The sequence below is a fragment of the Silurus meridionalis genome, chromosome 4 (assembly GCF_014805685.1).
Source record: "Silurus meridionalis isolate SWU-2019-XX chromosome 4, ASM1480568v1, whole genome shotgun sequence".
Taxonomy (NCBI): Eukaryota; Metazoa; Chordata; class Actinopteri; order Siluriformes; family Siluridae; genus Silurus; species Silurus meridionalis.
In genome coordinates this window covers 18,476,581-18,495,388 of record NC_060887.1, presented here as the reverse complement: position 1 = coordinate 18,495,388, position 18,808 = coordinate 18,476,581, and the positions used below count along the sequence as shown (strand labels likewise).

The 18,808-nt window shown below is 37.7% G+C and overlaps 1 protein-coding gene across 5 annotated transcripts; it reads right to left on the bottom strand.

Moving 5' to 3' along the window:
* Positions 1-3,359: 3,359 nt before the first annotated feature.
* phf20l1 (PHD finger protein 20 like 1) lies at positions 3,360-16,443 on the bottom strand. Of its 5 annotated transcripts, none has more exons than XM_046847325.1 (24): positions 16,315-16,443; positions 15,196-15,329; positions 14,919-15,105; positions 14,430-14,525; positions 12,752-12,842; positions 12,579-12,667; positions 11,368-11,533; positions 11,149-11,274; positions 10,952-11,004; positions 10,593-10,815; positions 10,168-10,302; positions 9,651-9,836; positions 9,415-9,474; positions 9,006-9,296; positions 8,538-8,750; positions 8,215-8,271; positions 8,008-8,109; positions 7,442-7,585; positions 7,157-7,341; positions 6,463-6,562; positions 6,084-6,279; positions 5,180-5,429; positions 4,751-4,916; positions 3,360-3,736 (listed from the first exon to the last, which is right to left on the bottom strand). In XM_046847325.1, the coding sequence occupies exons 2-24, from the start codon at positions 15,276-15,278 to the stop codon at positions 3,594-3,596; spliced, it is 3,342 nt and encodes a 1,113-aa protein (XP_046703281.1). In that variant the 5' UTR covers positions 15,279-15,329; positions 16,315-16,443; the 3' UTR covers positions 3,360-3,593. The 5 variants fall into 5 exon arrangements, with proteins under 5 accessions (XP_046703281.1, XP_046703282.1, XP_046703283.1 ...); XM_046847326.1 differs by having other exon boundaries at positions 11,368-11,530; XM_046847327.1 differs by having other exon boundaries at positions 14,934-15,105.
* Between the last annotated feature and the right edge of the window lie 2,365 nt (positions 16,444-18,808).

Sequence of the window (18,808 nt, the reverse complement as noted above, 5' to 3'; positions counted from 1 at the left end):
ATAGTCTCTTCTTTATTTGTATTTGTGTGTGTTACTCTAAGAATTTTAGGATGTTTTACTTTGTAATTATTTGAAATTATGTGTATGTCTACTCATTCATTTTTTACCACATTTGTATGTTAGATGCACAAAAAGCACCACATACCAGTGGTGGACAGAAACGAAGTAAAAGTAATTTGTTACTGTATTTAAATAGTTTTTTCTGTACATTCTGTACATTACTCAAATATTTTCATTTTGGGAGACTTTTACTTCACTACATTTCAAAGTCAGATATCTTACTATATTTTGCGAAATAAGTCATAATTATAGTGTAGGGAGTGAAGTTTTAAGTCATCGTGGTTGTACTGCGTCAAAGCCTGGGAAAGAAGAGTCGGGGCGGTGGGAGATTGTTTGTGTGTGTGTGTGTGTGTGTGTGTGTGTGTGTGTGTGTGTGTGTGTGTGAGAGAGAGAGAGAGAGAGAGAGAGAGAGAGAGAGAAAGAGATTGAAATGTGGGGTGAGACAGGGCTGCTGTTCAAGTCCCACACTCTTCAACACCTACATTAACGAATTGACCTCCATGTTAGCACAGTCTGCAGGACCCAGTCTCACTCTACACCAATCAGAGATTAAACTCCTGCTTTATGCAGATGACCTGGTCTTACTGTCTCCCACTGCTCAGGGTCTACAGCAGAACCTGGACCAAAAAAGATCCAGCTCTCAGGGAACTAAACACACATTTAGGTTAGTAACTCATGAGATAGAGCGTGCCAAAATCTACACCTACCTCAGACTAAACATGAGTTCATCTGGAAAGTTCAACCTGGCAGTGAATGAACTGAGAGTAAAAGCACACTGTCTACACCATAAAATTACAGTTAGAATCGGGTTCAAAATATTCGAATCAGTGATCAAACCAATTGCCCTGTGTGGCAGTGAAGTGTGGGGATCGCTTGCACGACAATAATTTGACAAATGGGACAAACATCCAATTGAGGTCCTGTCCAGACCGATGTCTGCTTCTCCTAAACATCATAAAAAGGGTTATGAAATTCTGGAAATGTCTAAAAGAGAGCAACCCACAATCATATCATTATAAAGCTCTGCAATACCAAGAGATGAGCAACAGCAAGTCCCCTCATCCAACTGGTCTTAAGCCACTGCTATACTACCACACCAGCACACACAATACCAACAAACACTCACCTACCACCATCAAACACTAATACACCAGTGACTCAGGATCAGAGAAAACCCACAAACCCAGTCCGAATAAACCAAATGACACACTGAGAGTGAAGTATCTGAGCTACTGGGAAACTCAAACCAAACTCCAGAGGATTATCTGGCTCTAAAAAGACACTACAGCGTGACCGAGAAGCTGAGCACAGTAACTGATCCAAAACTAGGGTTACAGACTCAGTGGACACGCTCTGGTCATGGAAACAAGGCAACACAGACAGTCCTGTCTGCCCCGCAAGCTGACAATGTGCCAGCAGTGTTTACTGTATACAGTAGAGACAAAGCTGCAGTTCCTCACTGAATGCACCTAATATAAACACATTCAAACCCAATTTTTCACCAAAATGAATCAAATTGTTCCTAATTTTAACTCCATCTCAGCCTCCGATAAACTGCGCCACCTACTGGGGGGAGCACAGCGAGAGCTGCACACTCACAGCCCACTACATACATACCTGCCACCAGGTGAGGGACAGTGTGTGACCAGGTCATCTTGTATATGGAGCACACACACACACACACACACACACACACACACACACACACACAGATATATACGTCTCCTTTTGTTTTCTTTGTTTTATTCTTATTCATTCTAACTATTTATTTTTTAATTCTATATATTTTATAAATTATTCTAGTTATATCACAGTATATTGTACATTTTATACTATATTATATACAGTATTATTATAGTTTATTGTTATTCCTGAGTTATGTGTCTGTATGTTCTATGCTTTGGCAACACGAATGTCCATATTTGTAATGCCATTAAAGCAACCTTTGAATCTTGTGTGTGTATGTGTGTGTGTATGTGTGTGTGTGAGCATTATAGCCATAATAAATCATAGTAATTTGGAAATGTAAGTACATTTGAAGGCAAATACTTTTGTACTATTATTCAAGTGAAAGTTTAAATGGAGCACTTTAATGGGAGTAGTGTTTTTACCTAGTGTACCTCTACTTTTACTCAAATACACACCTTGTCCACCACTGGGATATTCTTGGTGTGTGGCAAAGAATAATAGTTAACCAAATTAAAATAAAAAATAATTTATTTATATATATTACAGAATATGCCCTTTCTGAATGTGCATTTGTATGCATGGTCTGGGTAATGTGGGATAAGAATCATCACAAAGGCGAATCAAAGGCAGTCCATAAAACTAGAGCACAAACTGCAAATAATAATGATGTCATAACAGCAAATAGTCAGAATATCTTTTATTGAAGTACATAAAGTTAGTTGCATCAAGATTTTAAATAAACTCTAATGTACAGCTGGTATCTCATCAAAATCAACTTCAGATCTAAACACATTTTATACAGATGAATACAAATGTTGAATAAACAGACATGTTCAAGTATATATTGTCCTACTATGCCTTGTATTATTTCCTGCTCTTTACAGTACATAGAAGCAATTATATACATGTCAAACTAAAGCCGCACAAACATCCTTGTTAAATGCATCCACCTTCAGCTTCACACTAGCTTACTGCACTGAGGACAATCAAAATGACACTTGAAGCTTTTCAGAAGCAAATAGTTGGATAACAAGATTTACGGAGAACATGGGGGGGAGTATATTTGCATTCTGGACTAGTAGCCTGGACAAACTGACTCGTTGAAAAGGATTGTTCTGTATCGCATCATCCAGGTTTAAAATAAACTGGTGGTGGTTTAATTTGTGTGGGTCTTAAAACTCTGGCTCAAAGAAAGTCTCTGTAACTGGTATTTTTTTTTTAAGTAACAATTTTACTCCTCAAGTGTTACAAATAAGAGCTGAGAAACATTAAGTCCTCCCAAATACATTTCAGTAACACAAAGACACACAGTACTTAAGAACTATTCTTTTTTTAAACTTCTTAAAAACCAATGGTTTGATAAATCACTCCTAATTATTTTGCTTCAGTACAAGCTGTTATTCTGAGATGCATTTCTGATAAAAGATTTCAAAAATAATAAGGAAAACACCACTTTGCTTATGTATTTTTTATTCTCAAACATATTTTCAATTATCTGCTGAATGCAAGTGGTGCAAGAAAACATACTAGGTTGAGTTGAGTAAGCTGATAACGTGAACATTGTCCTCATCGTCATGCGTTGTTGAGACAGTAAGCACTTGAACGCTGCATTGGTTTATACCTTTATTAGAAGCAAAGGTCTTGCTTGTCACACAATTCTCCTACTGCTTAGTGGAAAAAACATCCATTGCACAGGATCATAGTCTACATGTTCTTTAACTGTGTTTAACAGTATGCATTGTGCATTAGGTTCTGCAGGTATGTGCTGTTGTGCCCTAAAAGTCCTCCCAAATACACAAACACACACAGCCCTTTAAGAGTTTGTCTCCAACCTGTGAGCATGCTCACACAGAGCACATTGTGCTCATCTGCTGCACTTTCCCCAAGTCCATCAGCAGCTGTTTGATTCGCCATTTAAGCTGAGGAAGTCTGGCCAAAGGGTCTGGAGGCTCCAATTCTCCAGTGAAATCCAACCAGCTCTCCAACACTGAACCCACAGCAGAAGTCAAACACAACAAAATAAACAGTTAACAGTTGACAAGATAAAACAATAAATATGTAGAATTAATTGTGCATGAAAAACAATTTCAAAACAGAAATAAACACAGGTTAAAGAGCTTTATTCTAATAAGACTGCTTGGGCAAGAATTGAGTCAGGTGGGTTAACCATATAGTTTAGTGGTCCCCAACCTCCAGGCTGCGGAACAGCACCGGTCCGTGGGCCAATTAGTACCGGGTCGCACAGAAAGAATAAATAACTAACATTATTTCCATTTTATTTATTATCTGATTCTGAACGATGTTTTATTTTGGAAAATGAGTGGATTCTCTCCACCACATCTGTCTATGACTCACTCTTGATGCATGTCACGATGCCTCGGTCACATGTCTTAACTCCATCCGCTACCTTTTTAAAGGGGCTGCTCCGGCCACTAACACATAATACATTACCGCTTAATTCAAACCCCCAAGCGAGCAAAATAATCAAAAAACAACACAGTGGATTTACGTTTATTATTATATTTAGAAAATACTAGTTTTTTGCTGGTCGTATAATTTTATTTTCTTGTATTTATCTGCCACCTTAAGGACCGGTACATGAAAATATTGTCCGGCATTGGGGACCACTGATATAGTTGGCCAGAATTATTACTGCACAAAAAACACTACTATTATTCATTCTTAAGTTTTTGCTAGTCAAGAACACTGAATTCTTAGGAACAGTGGCTCCAAGGCAGGAATACATCCTGGAGTCAACCTCAACAAACATACATTTGTGCAATCTTTCATACCTAGGATAAATTTAAGTTGCAATCCAAATGCTAGCATGTCTTCATGCAAACACGGGGGAAACATGTTAAACCCTGCACAGGCAGTAACAAGAAATCAGGTTCAGCCCCCACAGCCTGGAGTTACAAGGCATTTGCAGGACCAGCTATACCAAGCACATTTATGACTATCTATAATCGAAGGTATACTTTACTATAATCGACAAACTCACCATCTAGCTCTTTCTCAATGAGATCCATGCGGCCAGCCACCTGGTTCTGAACATCTTCAATGTGTGTAAGGAGGTTCATCTGCCACTGCAGACAGTTTCTGGCCGGCTCCACGAGCCCTGAGCTGCTCTCACTCACACAGCCAGTCAATGAGATAGCACTGCTAACCTGCACCCAAAAAAAAACCCAGAACATCTGATTTTACACCCAGAGTGGGACCCATTTTTGTTTAATTCGTTTAATTTTAAAGGCATAATCCCTACATAATCTCTAGCTGATTACACAGTCATGTTATGAACTAAAAAAGCAGAGGTAATGTTTCATGCATGGAGACTGTTCAAAGTTATCACATCAGCGTTAAACTAGAATGTCTCCTACCCCCAAGACTCACTTATATTGATTTGCAGCCCACTTGTGACCATCAAACTAACCTCCTCTTCCTTTGGTATAAATGAGAGTGTCTGCGAGGAAGTCTGGAAGCCCTGCTCATGTTTGTGTTGGTGGCCCATGCTAGAAGGCTTTTGGTAGCTGTGCTCACTGGTGATATAGGTGTCAGGGTTTAAGTTCTGGTTGACGTGCTGCTGAAACATGATGCAGTCTGGAACTCCGCCCATAGGCTGGTCTTCATCAGAGTTTACCCAGGAACGGGCCCACAAGTGCAAACTGGGATTGTGTTTATTCCTTTTGGAATAAAACAACAAAATGTAAAAAAATAAAAAAACTACATTATTCAAAAGTAAGAAGCATTAAGCATTTTCAGGAGAGTAAGCAAAAAAAAAAAACACAAATTTCACTTTAAATGTTTTTAAAAACAAATTTTTACTTCTATCAAACACTGAAAGTGTGTCTCAGAGGTTAAGGCATGGGATCCAAATGTCATGAGTTCAAATCCCAGCCACACTAAGCTGCCACTCATAGGCCCCCTGAGCAAGGCCCTTAAAGTCATAGCTGCTTAGTTGTATGAATGAGATTAATGTACGTCTCTCAGGAAAAGGGCTTCTGAAAAATGCCATAAATGTGTCTGTTACCCTTAGGTTTCTTAACACTAGTCAGAAGAGCAATGATCCAAAATGCGAAGCTTAATTGGTGCTCTATTACAGACACACTTTCCTCTCTAAATTCTATTTAGTAACATGAGATACTGCCCCCGAATGCACATGTTCACATTACATAAAAGTCAGCAGACATCTCTGCAAACATCTACACATGATGACCACACATGCTTGCAGAAATACACACGAAACTATAGATTAGCCCATGCAGTAAACCAGCTGTTCTTTCATAGTTTTATATGTCCTTTCTCATTCACACTGACTCAGCAATAAATCCTCTTACTGTAAGATGTCCATCTTGAGCTGAAGACCATGAAGCACCTTTTTAACACTGTACACATCAGCCAGTAACTGATGGGTAGACACAATCTTCTTAGCGTTCTGATGCGAGTAGTTCTCAGTCAGTAAAGATAAGCCGTACATGTGGCCCTTGTATAGCCAATCTTTTTCATGACGATATTTGGCATTACATCTCTGTCCTGTTGCACAAAAATGAGTTCAGAAAATTTAATAAATTTTTAAAAATTATGAAATCCACAAGCAGGACAAGTTGTAAAACGTACTAACTCAAAGGTAAACTCGCCTTTAGACTGACACATCTACATTTAGAACGCCTTCTATATAATGTATTTACTGTGTGTGCTTCTGGGAGAATTAATTACCTGGTGGGTCTCTACAGATGTAGCAAATATACTGGTCAGGTATGCTGTCCTCAAGTAGTCCCATACACACACTATGCTGCCAGCACATACACTCCTCACACTGAACAGGAAAAAAAAAAGAAATTGTAATGCATAACTCGTTCCCCTCCAAGTCAAAAGCACCACATTGTACTCAGAATGAAAAATAATGAAAACAAGTGGTACCAAAAAATGGACATCATATGGACTGGGTATGTGCCCATGTTTTACATGTAGCTGCTCCCCGAAAGTTTAAGATCACATTTCAAAGTCATTATTATTCAACAAGTATAAAGAAAAATTCGGAATGGATCTCCAGGACCAGGACTATGAACTTAGATCTCCCTCTGGTGAATCTCTTGAATTAGAAACAATCATTTTAATAAGTTGTTTATAAAGACTAACTGCCCCTTCTGTGACATTTACAGTTAAACCCGTCCTCTTCCTGTTTCTGTGACAACGACTGAATTAGACCTGTTAACAACTGGTTTAAAACTCAGTCAGGGGGTAAATCGATAACACAAACAAATTATTTTCCTAGCAGAGTTTTTCTTGTATATTATTAAAATAGTTTAAATCGAACATAAGAAGGCACATAAAAGTGCTCTTGGTTATTTAGATTTAACCTTTTTTTTTGTTACAATGTGTTCCCACCCAAACCCTGACACAAGCCCACCTGAATCATGAAGCCATTCTCTTCATCCATTTCACAGATGCAACGGACAATCTCATTTGCAGAGTCATCCTCTTCATCCTGGAAATCCTCCATTGTGAGAGAGTCCAGATCTTGGTTGTATTCATCACCACTAAATAGCAGAGACTCTGTGGTGGAGTCCTCTAAGAAGTCAATGTCTGATAGGTCTGGCAGGACATAAGCATTGAGAAAAAAACCCAAAAAGATTTGTTAACAACCAGAAAACTTTCTTGTTTTGCATTAATATTAGCGAATCTAAATACTCACTCTCTCCTGTGAGATCGACTGACAGAATGGCACGAGGAAACTGGAAGGCTGAGTGTTTAGAAAAGGAGCTAGAGGCAGAGTGATGAAGGAGATACGCTGATCTCTCCAAGTAGGACATGGAGACATCTTCCATATCAGAGTAGCCTAAGTAAAAATGAGCAGAATTAAACCTCTGCACAAATGCTAATGCGGTAGGATTGATGTCGCTTTTCCTAATCCTTGATAAGCTTATGAACTGCTTAATGAGGTGACAGAGAGCCCGCTCAGTGTAGGGCATGTCGACAGAGCCTGAAAGTCCTTTAAATTAAGAGCTGTTTTGTCTCGAAGGCAAACAGAATGACGAATCAAAATATAATGGATTTTGCAAACCTTTGCTCACCTCAGCTGAAAAGATTTATCAGGTTGAATTGACAAGATTTAAACAGACTTATTGCACTGCTATTGTCAAAGCACTTATCTTATTCAATCTTTACCAATAAAAATATGGCAAACATTTAGCACTATTAAAACTGGTCTATCAAAATCTAGAATTCATTCAAATCCTAGAGAGATATACACGGTCTTACAGTACTGCTTGGATTTCTTCTTCTTCTTTTTCTTTTTCTTCTGTTTGAGTTTGAAAGGGTCTTTTTCTTTTCTATCTCTGCGTTCTTTATCCCTCTTTTTCCCTGAAGAAAAAAAAAGGACAAGGAAGCAAGATTTAGTTAAATGATCAAAAATGTGTGAGACAGTAGGTTTTCTCACGACACACACAACAGCCCAGAAGAGCTTACCGATGAGCTGGCATTTGTCTTCAATTTTATATTTCCTTTCAGACTTCATACACAGTCCTAGGGGAAAAAAAAAAACATTTGCACAAAACACTTAAGTGCGGTCTTGAGCTTGGGCTTATGTCTGCTGCAAACCGTGACAGCCAGATAATGGTAAGAAACAGACTGTTATTATAGTGAAGGGAGTGAGATTCCAATAAGCATCATAGTGTTCTTCAAGCAGTACACTTTAAAATTAATTAAACACACTGTGTATAGTATTAATTAATCATTAATAATGACAATGGTTTCATTTAGCTTGATCTGAGTCTATCCATAATACACACCTTGATCCAGGTGTTTGTCCTTCTCACCGACCCTCTTCAGAATCCTGTCATTAAAATTCTCAAAAGTCTTGTCTCTGGGTAAAGTTGGCAGTGAGACTTCAGTGCTGTCTGAGCTGACAGAGGCAGAGGAGTGTTTCTTCCTACAAAACTTTGGAGGCTTCAAACAAGAGCCAGCACAGTCCAGCTGTAGCATGTGGCCCTGAGAAGACAGAGCTGAAAAAGAAAATGGAAAGCGATGTTAAAACCAGTGGGCTGCTCAAGCTCATACCCCTCATACACCAACAACTCAAAAGCAATACAATAACCACTCGGAGAAATAAGAATCAGAATACATGTTTTGTTTGTGACAAAAGGCAGCTGATGAAGTCATATGAGGACAAAAGTAAAAAGATCATTTATTAGATATTTAGCCAACTAAACTGACAATGGAGTTCAAACATATATTCACCCAACTATTTTTGCACATACAGGAGGATGTGGACACTGTCCTTCGCCTTTTGCTGTCTGGTATCTCCACTAGGCTGCTTGTGGGTACAGAAGTAGATGTGGCTCTGGCATGACCTCCTCTTTCAGGTGAGCATAATTCACTCTCCAGCTCTTTATCATTGTTGTGGTAATACTTCAGATGGTAATCCAGCAGCTTAGCTTTCCGAAAGGCTTTAGAGCAGCCTGGAATTTGACACTTGAACTTATTGTGGTCGAGGTCAACCAGAGACTCGTTAGGAGACATGGGGTCATCAGATCGCTTGGTATTTATTACTGAAAGTGAAAGAGTGAAGAATGAAAATGTATTCTCTTCTTTCCTTAACATTCTGGATGACAGAGAAATGATCGCATTGACTACTTAGTTTTTATAAATGTAAATCTTTTTACATACTGGGCTCTCTGGCGTGCTTGTTGGGTTTTTGGGTCCTTGAAGCAGTTTTTGGACCAGTAGCTTAAGAGACAACACAAGGGATGAGGTAGTATAAATAAAAATTATAATCGTCTGATATTTCAATAACATAACAGAATTTGAAGTCATTATTTACTATTATCTTAATAATTATATTAATTCTAAACTGAGAAACTGAAAATTATTACAGCCATTCTGTGGTATCAGCACAATCTTACCTGCTACAACATTTGGCAATCTCTCTGCCACTAACGTATGATTGACGAGCAACATGGCTGTCATTCCTTCCTTCTCAGTCAAGACAGATTGAGCAGTTGCAGGAGCAGGAACAAAAGGCGGAGGAGTACTAGTTACGGGTTTGCTTAAAGAGGGTTCAGCTTTTATCATGCAACTGTTGCCAGCTTCTGAAGGAAGAAAAAAAAAAAAAAAAAGAAGAATTAACTAAGAAAACGGCATAGATTAAAAAAAATAATTTAAAAATTAGACCCAAACATTTGAGACAAGAAATCCAGTTTTCCTTGTCCATGCAGCATAGGTAGTTGATAACTATCCTTTCTCTTGAATTTCACACCCCTTTTTATCAGTTTCACAAAAACCTCATTTTAAAAAGTATTTTTTTTTATGATTTTAAAGGGGAAGGTTCTGATATCTATAATATTAAAGAAAATTGTTTGACCTGATGACTACTTCCTGTGAACCCCTGCTTTTTGTGTGCCATTATGTTGAATGCTGTACCTGTTCTCTGACTACTATCAGGTTGTGGTGTGTTGGGATTGGAATCCCGGCTGGGTGGTGAGGGTGGGCAGGTTGAATCTAAGGAAGTTGCGAGGCGCTGAGATCTTCTACGCTTCTGAGGAGAGTTTGAAGTGGCTACGCTCATGCAGAGAAAAAAAAAAGCACAATTGAATGTGATTGTCAGATGTCCAGAAACTTTTGGCCATATAGTGTCCATATATCTCTTTCACACAAATAATCTTTTTTTTTAAATCATGGTTTCTATAACTTGATGTTTTTATAACTATTTTCAATCTCCTGCACACTTTTACATACAAATACTTACTCCAGTATATCTTACAATGGGTACTTGTGTTTTTATTTGTTTGTTTTTTTATTTGTAAGGAAGTTAACTGCAGTTTGACGTTTATAATTAGTTCACCCACCTGTGTGTCCATCTGAGAGGGTATGAATGGAACTAGGTGAGGGTTTAGACTCTGCTGCTGTGCTTGTGCTTAAGCTGCTGATGCTCGACTCTCCAGAATCATGCTTTAGTCTACAAGAGCGAGAGGGTCCTGGGGGTGTGCTGGGGACACATGCAGGATGTCTTTGGGTTACAGCAGACTGTAATGGCTCCTCACCAAGGCAAGTTTCATCTGCTGGACCGGCCTGAGAAAAAAGCAAACACAAACAAAGATAAATAATTAAAAAGCTGAAGCAGTACTGATGGTGTAAAACATAGCCTAGCAGGAAGAAGAAACTTTGGTGTCTATGCTACAGAGATAACAACAGTTGAACATCACACCTGTGATGCCATGGGAAGCTCTTCTCTGCAGTCACTCTCATTTTTGGCACAACCTACAATGAAAAGTGATCCACAGCATTAATAAAATTACTTTTTTACTTAACAGAAACACATTGGCTTAAACAGGATTTACATTAAAATTGATATCATTAAAGTGGAAAAGGCCACTGTAACATAATTAAGTAGAGAAATGATACCTGCTGTTTTGTTGAGGCGAGCTCTTTTCACATTGCTGCAACTGCCTTGTCTGCTGCTCCTCCTTTTTCTTTTAGCCATTTCAAGCTCCTCAGAAGATGGCTTACAGTCTTCCTCATCAGAAGAGCCTTAACAGGGCCATGAGATAGATGCATGATTTAGACAATAAGAAAGATTATATCATAGTCATTTTTTTGGTAAATTACGAAACATGTTAATACCAAGCCTGTCAGAGTCGGCATTGTTGTCCTCATCGTTGAGTTCATCGAGCCTGGGCTCTGCTCGGTCATCTCTGTCTTTGTTACTGTTGGCACTGGTGCGAGGTCGACAGCCTCCTTTGCTTTTGGCAGCAGCTGTGGCTGCCTTCACAAGGGCAATCCAATCCTGCTTCATACATAACATGTCGCTGGTCATGGCAAAGATTAACAGGTGGATGAAAGACTTGAGTGGTAGGTGTTTATTTCTCTAGGGTGGGCATTAGGACAAAGCCATTATCATGATACAAGTGCAATCAGAACACTAATAACCCACACATTAATAGTTCACTTTCGAAAAAATATTACGCTCACTGAGCACATATCATTATTACCTAATCAGTAAAATGGTATTGTGACTGCTGAATTATGGTGCCAGGCAAGCTGGTTTGAGTATTTCTATAAGTGCTGATCTCTTGGGATTTTCACACACAACACTCATCAGAACCAGATAACTGGAAAAAAAAGGGGAATGTTTTCCTGGCACACTTCGAGCCTATTAATACCAGGCAATCATTTGAATGTCACAGCTTATTTGAGAATTGTTGCTGACCATGTGCATCCTTTCATGGCCACAATTAATTATCTTTTAATTACTAGTTCCAGCACGATAACGCACCATGTCACAAAGCGTATTCATCTCAAAAACATGAAAATGAGTTCGATGACCTTCCCAGTTACCTTTGGAACGCAATAGAACAAGAGATTCACAGCATGAGAGTGCACCTCGAAAATCTGCCTGGATTGTATGATGCAATCACATCAACATGGACCAGAATCTCGAAAAAATGTCTCCCAATATCTTTTGGAATCCATGCCATGAAGAATTTAGGTTGTTTTGAGATAAAATTGAGATGCTTTCCCAGTATTAGTATTAAATTCGTAATAAAGGATTCAGTGAGTGTATGCCAGCAAGATCTCAGGCGAGTGTAATATACCATAATGTATCAGAGTATAGAAATTATATCATATTGATTATAAGTAATAATAGAATAATGTCATTTTTTTGACAGATTTCTAATAAGAGAAAAATCTGTATTACTGATCAGTTCTAGCATTTTAGTTACGTAAAGGCAATCCTTCCAATTATTTTAAGATATCGAGTAAAGGTGTTGTCATGAACACAGAAAAGATTCTAGAGAACCAGTATAATGTGGACGCCTCAAAAAGTCACTTACTTGTCCTTTGGCATCATCTGGCATAGATTTAATATGGATTCGCTTCACACAGCGAATCACCCCATCATAAAACTGAACCGTGTAGGTACCTGTGAATAAAAAGCATTTTTAGGCAGGCTCTAGTGGATCTATTTGATGAAGCTAATACAAAATGACATGAAAGGGACACTTGCCCTCTTTGTTGACACTTTCGATCTTGGCAGGATAATACCGGCAGTCTGTCCATCGAGCAAGAACTTCTTCGCCATCTTTCAGGTCCTGTAACTGAAGCAGACATGCATGAGTATTTACAGAGAGCTTCATATTAAGTTGCTTATCATAGATTTTAAAGAATCACAAGTTTTCAACAAGACCAGCATTTATACATTTTTGTGCAGAAAGATAGAATATGTGTAATGAAGTTATATATTAAAAAAAGCAGAAAAAGGTCTGAAGATGCAAATTGTAGTTTATTATCACAACACAACACTAAACCGCACCCATATTAATGTCCAGCAATGAGACATTGGTTAGAAATCTGTGTGATTATAGGTGCAGAACAATCTTACTCTAAATAACTACAGTTCATTTAATTGCAATCGGCAATAGAAAAACCTAAACAAGAAGAAAATCCCAAATTATACAAGTACATCAGATATGACTGACTGATCTTGCTGATCTTGTAGAATATGAAATAACTTGTGGCCTGTACATAGAGAAGTCCTACAGAATACATATATACACAGTCAGGTCCATAAGCATTTGGACAGTGACAATTTTCATAGGTTTGAAATAAAGTAGTCAAGATGTGATCGAGTGGATTTCTGGCTTTATATAAAAAACACTTTTGCATTAACTGTTTAAGTAATTACAGCCAATCGCACAAGCTCTAAAGTAATTGGACTACATTTAATTAAAAACTACATTTAGGTCATTGTAAAAATTAAAGAAATATTTTTGATATCTGGCTGCAAATCCTTGAATCATTGACTGCCTGAAGCCTGGAACCCGTTGACATCACCAATTGCTGAGTTTCCAAAATAGAGATTCTTTGCCATTATGAGCTTCGGATGCTTTGGATCATCAGCCCTTTCATTCCATCTCCATACCCTTCACATATTCTGGTACAAGTTTATCTGGGTTTCATGTGTCCAAAAATGTTTTGGTTTTCTTATTAAATGTAGTGCTACCAGTGGCGTACATCTTGATGAAAACCCTCTGTATTTACATTCATGAAGTGGACTCTTTATTGTAGATTTGACGATATGCCTATACCGTGTATAGTGTGTCAAGGGTTTATTTTTCCTCCAAAGAAAAAAATCCTTTAGTTATACTTTAGAATATTTTAGCTCTAGTCAGTCTTCCAGATGTTTTGGTGTCACCAGAACATTCTTTTAAAGAATGTAGCCAATCGTTTCTGCTATCTCCCATAATGATTCCCTCTTTCCCTTAAATGGACACCACTTTGGACTGTCCTTAACGTGTTATGAAACAAGATGCACTTTAACCATGAAATTGCTTGTCAGTCAAGTGTCCACATACGTTTAAATCTATGAAAATAGAGGTTCTAGGTTTTAGAAAAAAATTGGAATTCCAAGCAAAACTACAAAAATTGTGCTGCTTTTCACATATGTATGGACTCAACTGTATATCATTATGAACGAGCATGTCCATGCAATTTCAAAGTACCACTTTTTTTGTATCACTATGATTCAATGTAATGACATCAAATGGGATATTAAAACAAATAATCTCAGCCTCAATATATACTTTGACAATTATATGGTTAATGGAGGGGGAAAAATCCAAACAGTGATGAGACAAGCAGTTATTAGAAAGCCAGATCTGAACAGATTGGCAATTGATGTGTACTTGTCTCTGTTGTGGCAAGTCTTTATGGTCCTCTGTGTTCTCTGTACATCCAGGAAGCTCACGCAGGCGAGATGATCTCATCTCACCGTGTCTCTCCTGGCAGAAATGTTTGCATGCAAGAAAGAAAGAAACAAAACAAAAAAAAAAAAAAAAAACAACAACATTTTAATAAACTATCTCTAATAAATAGTTAATGGGATCAAAGAACGCATTTCCATTTGCATAACCTTTTGACTCATCCAATTATTGCCCAAATTCCTACATATCCAGCTTCTAAAGGACTTTTTGTGGGGGCCCTGCACATTTTGGCTACCAGAAACTAATATCCACTGGCAGGCCACGGTTAGAAACAAAAACACTAATGCAGAGAGGAGCCATCAACACAGGGTTAGTTACTCCTGTATGATTTTACTAGACTATCAGCATGGTCATCGAAATAATCTATTATGCCTTTCTCTAGTGTGGGCTGCGTGCATACACACGATTTACAATATTCAGACATACAGCCATGTCTTCCTCTTCTTTCAGTCCCTCTTTACGCAGTGTGGGTCGGTCTAGAGGACGTAGTCTGTTGCTGTCCCATAAAATCCACTCGTCATATCGATGGCTCCAACGGTCAAAATGGACAAGCATTTTCCCTTCATCGTAGTCAATCTTCTCTATACGTGAAGGATACCTTCAAAGTTGAAGAATTTAGAAAGGTTTTTTTTTTATGTAACCTATACATCAAACAAAACATGCATTTTGTTGTTTTTTTTCACTGTACCATTTTTGCAAATAGTCCTGAGCTTCCACTCGGGCTCCAACTTCAAATGTAATGCCAGGCCTGTTAGGGGGTTTCTTACTCATGTTAAAGGTGATCTGCTCAATTCTTTCCCAGGACACACACGCTCTCGCCTTCTGTACGTGAACAAGAGGATCACAGTTTCTGGACATTCCATATACAACAAAGAGCAATCAGACACAGTTGTAATGGATTTTTTCATTAAGCAACCAAAGTAATAATAGCTGTAATGGATTATTTTTGACTAGATAGCAAGCTTCGTGACGTTTGTGTTGAAACACTTTCTACAAATCTTGCATTGAATTATTGAAAAGCTCCTGGTTCGGTTACAGCCTTAGTGTCCATAAAGTTCACCCTGCCACTTAACATTAGTCTACACATTAATTACACTGGTTGTAGGTGCAGAATCACACAATGCTACATGACAACAACTAGTTTCTAATCAAATGACCTATAATTCAGTAGTATTTTTAAAACAGTAAGTATTATGTTTGCTAACTTACGCACCTAGCCGGTCAGCTCCCACTACTTAGCAAGCTAAGCTATGCTGTACATTTTATAGCGTATGCAGATTCAGCTATAGCTTTCTTTTTTTTATAAATATATATACATATTAATATTCACACACATACAGTAAAGGTCGTGTGTTTTATAATCGGTTTAATTGTCTAGAGTTGGTAAAAACAAATACAAATCCGTCCTGGCTCAAGTTCAGTGCGCTAGTCAGGAGTATTCGACTTAGCAGCTAGCTAGCTAACCAACGCTAGCACTACCGATATACTGTATATGTTCACTTCTTACAGCCTGCATTAGTGACTGCAGGTCAGTTAAGGGATTATTTGACGAGTCTAGCCATAGTTAGAGATCTTTATATTTATTAAAAACAAGTGAAAAACGCCAATGTCCGTCCATATGGTTGAACAGCTGATCGGATCAGTGTTCGGGCTTTACAGTAACATTCTGTGCTAAAATGACAGGCCAGGATTGTTGTTGGTTTTTTTTTGTCATTCATTATAAAGTAACGCTACTGAAAATCATTAGTCTTTCTGACGTGCTAGGTAGAGATGAATGAGAGAGAAAGAAAAATGCACAAGGCTTTACCTTTGTAACTTCATTAAAGGTTTTGCTATGACTTCTGTCTCTTCATTCTTCTGTTGAGAGACATTTTTAAACCCAGCTAGCTAACCCAAACAGGGGGCGTCTGCACGTACGGCAACCTCTGGAATGACGCAATACGCACGGGTCACGTGACACGAGCGCACGGCCGTATTTATTTATTAATTTATTTATATCATTCTTTGTTATATTTGTTTTATCTATCTATCTATCTATCTATCTATCTATCTATCTATCTATCTATCTATCTATCTATCTATCTTTTATTTTTTTATTTCCTCTTCTCTTTATTGTTTAATATCTGCGTTTTTCTCGTTACTTTAAAATGCTAACATTAGCAGGTCTAAGTTTATAATTTAATTATAAATAACTCACATAGACAATGTTTTTTTATTGACAAACTTTTACTTTTTCTTCAGTATTTTTAAAGTCGCTGATTTGAACTCAGAATAAACTGGATGCAAATAATAATCCATCTTTCAAAGGCGTTGATTCAAAGGCTTGGTTTATTTTACTAAAACTTTATGATCAAAAATACATGATGGCAGTTCACATAGCTGCATCACAAGCTGTGCCTTCCTTGCACGCGGTTTAGCTTCTCGCTTAGCAACCTCCGAGGGATGATTTAGTATCGGCACCACCAAAATGCATTCACATGGTGGGAGCTCACAATAAACAGTGATATTTACTGGTTCCACTTCAGTGACAGTTGTTTATATCCAATGGATAAAGAACCTTGTTTTACGCTGCCATTGCTTGATTGGTGAACTAGTGTATAGGTTTGTTACAGTTATGGAGGCCCCCCATCCAAGACCGAGGCTCTAGGCTGCTCTGCCTATAGCTAGCACCGGCCCTGTTCAAATGTATTTATTTATTATTTATGTATTTATTATTTACACTATTTATTTATTTAATTATTATTATTTATTTTTCAACCTTGTTTAATTGTTAGTTTGTTTATCAGTTTGTTTATTAAAAAAATATCTATTTGTTTATTTATTGAATTATGCTTTTGTTTGTTTGACCTTTTTGTACTGTTCATTATTATGGATTCATTCATTTATTAATAATAATAAAATTATATTTCTAACCATGCCTACCACAAAACAACTCTGAATTTAATTCACAGCAACTCTAAAAGAAATCTTCAGCTTAAACCTACTAAATGTGCTCATAATAAACTCCAATGTGAAAAACTTTGAAATATTTGTGATGACTTGAGTGATTCTTGTGCATATTTGTACAGACTTTGTAGTTTGTATTTTTATTATTCCCATGTGAAGCGAGTGGTTCTGTGTGATACTGAGGGAATCACTGTACTCAAACATAAGGGTTAATATTATGAATAGTTTTCATTGTTATTGCCTTACAATAAAAAAGCATGGGCTCAGTTTCTTAGTTGCCATTATTTCATGACACTTAATGTTATATTAATGAGAAATCTGACCTAAAACTAGCAGAAACAGCAAGCATCATGGCAAAGACGGCTTTTCTGGATAACAATAAAAGAGATGACAAGCACTGTGGTGTTGCAATGAATGCTGGAGCTTTGGAAGCTTATCTGAGCGGAGGATACAGATGAGGAGGCGGACAGACGAGTTGAGAAAACCAGAAAGGATTACAATGTTGCTGCATTGGTTTCTTTATATAAAGAATAACCCCTGCTGCCATTACTATTAGAAGGTTTTCCAAACAAAATTTAATGTAATATAGCAGTCTGTTAAGCAAATGGGCCTTATAATAACATTGTAGTCATTGCATTGTATGTACTGTTTTCCAGGTGAGTATAAATGTCACTGCAGACTGAATGGGAAATTATAGTAGTATGCCACGAAAACCTCCATTGCAAAGATGAATGTCATTTAAATGTTCAGTAGTGTAGAAGCCACACACACACACACACACACACACACACACATCTCTTATGCAGAGATGTGAAGAAAAAAATATATTGTCAGATGAGTCATTCCGCACCATATTCTTTAACAGTGAGTAAGTACATGTAAATTATGTACCAATGGAACTATAAAATGCCTGAAGGTTTAACTCCTGTAAAGAATGGGTACAGTAATCCTTATGTTCTAGTGGGCAGTTTTAGATTGATGTGTTAGACAATGCTTTCCAGCAGCATCATTAAAACACTAACTGAGGTAATTTATTTTAGAAGAATGGTGTTTATCCCTCCAGCTATTCCAGATACTTGTACCTATGATGAAGCACTGTAAAGTTGTTCTGTCACCTTCCTGTACTCCATACATCAATGAACAAGGTTACATGTGCTCCAATTCGTCCATAGGGTGTTGAAACCCTTGGAGATTTTGTGCCCTCCAAACCAAGCTTCAGCTTTCTCAATGTCAGTCCCAATGGTTGTTGCAGCAACAAACCCCCCCTTTCTGCAGTCCTAAAATTCACAGTCATATTTCAAGTTCAGTCAACAGTTCCACCATGCTGTGAGGAGTTTCACATGTTTTAGTATTGT

What these genes read in the sequence shown, in the direction of transcription:
- phf20l1 (XM_046847325.1), bottom strand. Translation starts at nt 15,278, where the DNA reads ATGAGTAAGAAACCCCCTAACAGGCCTGGCATTACATTTGAAGTTGGA. An exon ending in ACTTGCCACAACAGAGACAA is followed by an intron (nt 12,843 to 14,429) that starts GTACACATCAAT and finishes TGTCTGCTTCAG; the next exon opens with TTACAGGACCTGAAAGATGG. An exon ending in CAGATGATGCCAAAGGACAA is followed by an intron (nt 11,534 to 12,578) that starts GTAAGTGACTTT and finishes TTATGTATGAAG; the next exon opens with CAGGATTGGATTGCCCTTGT.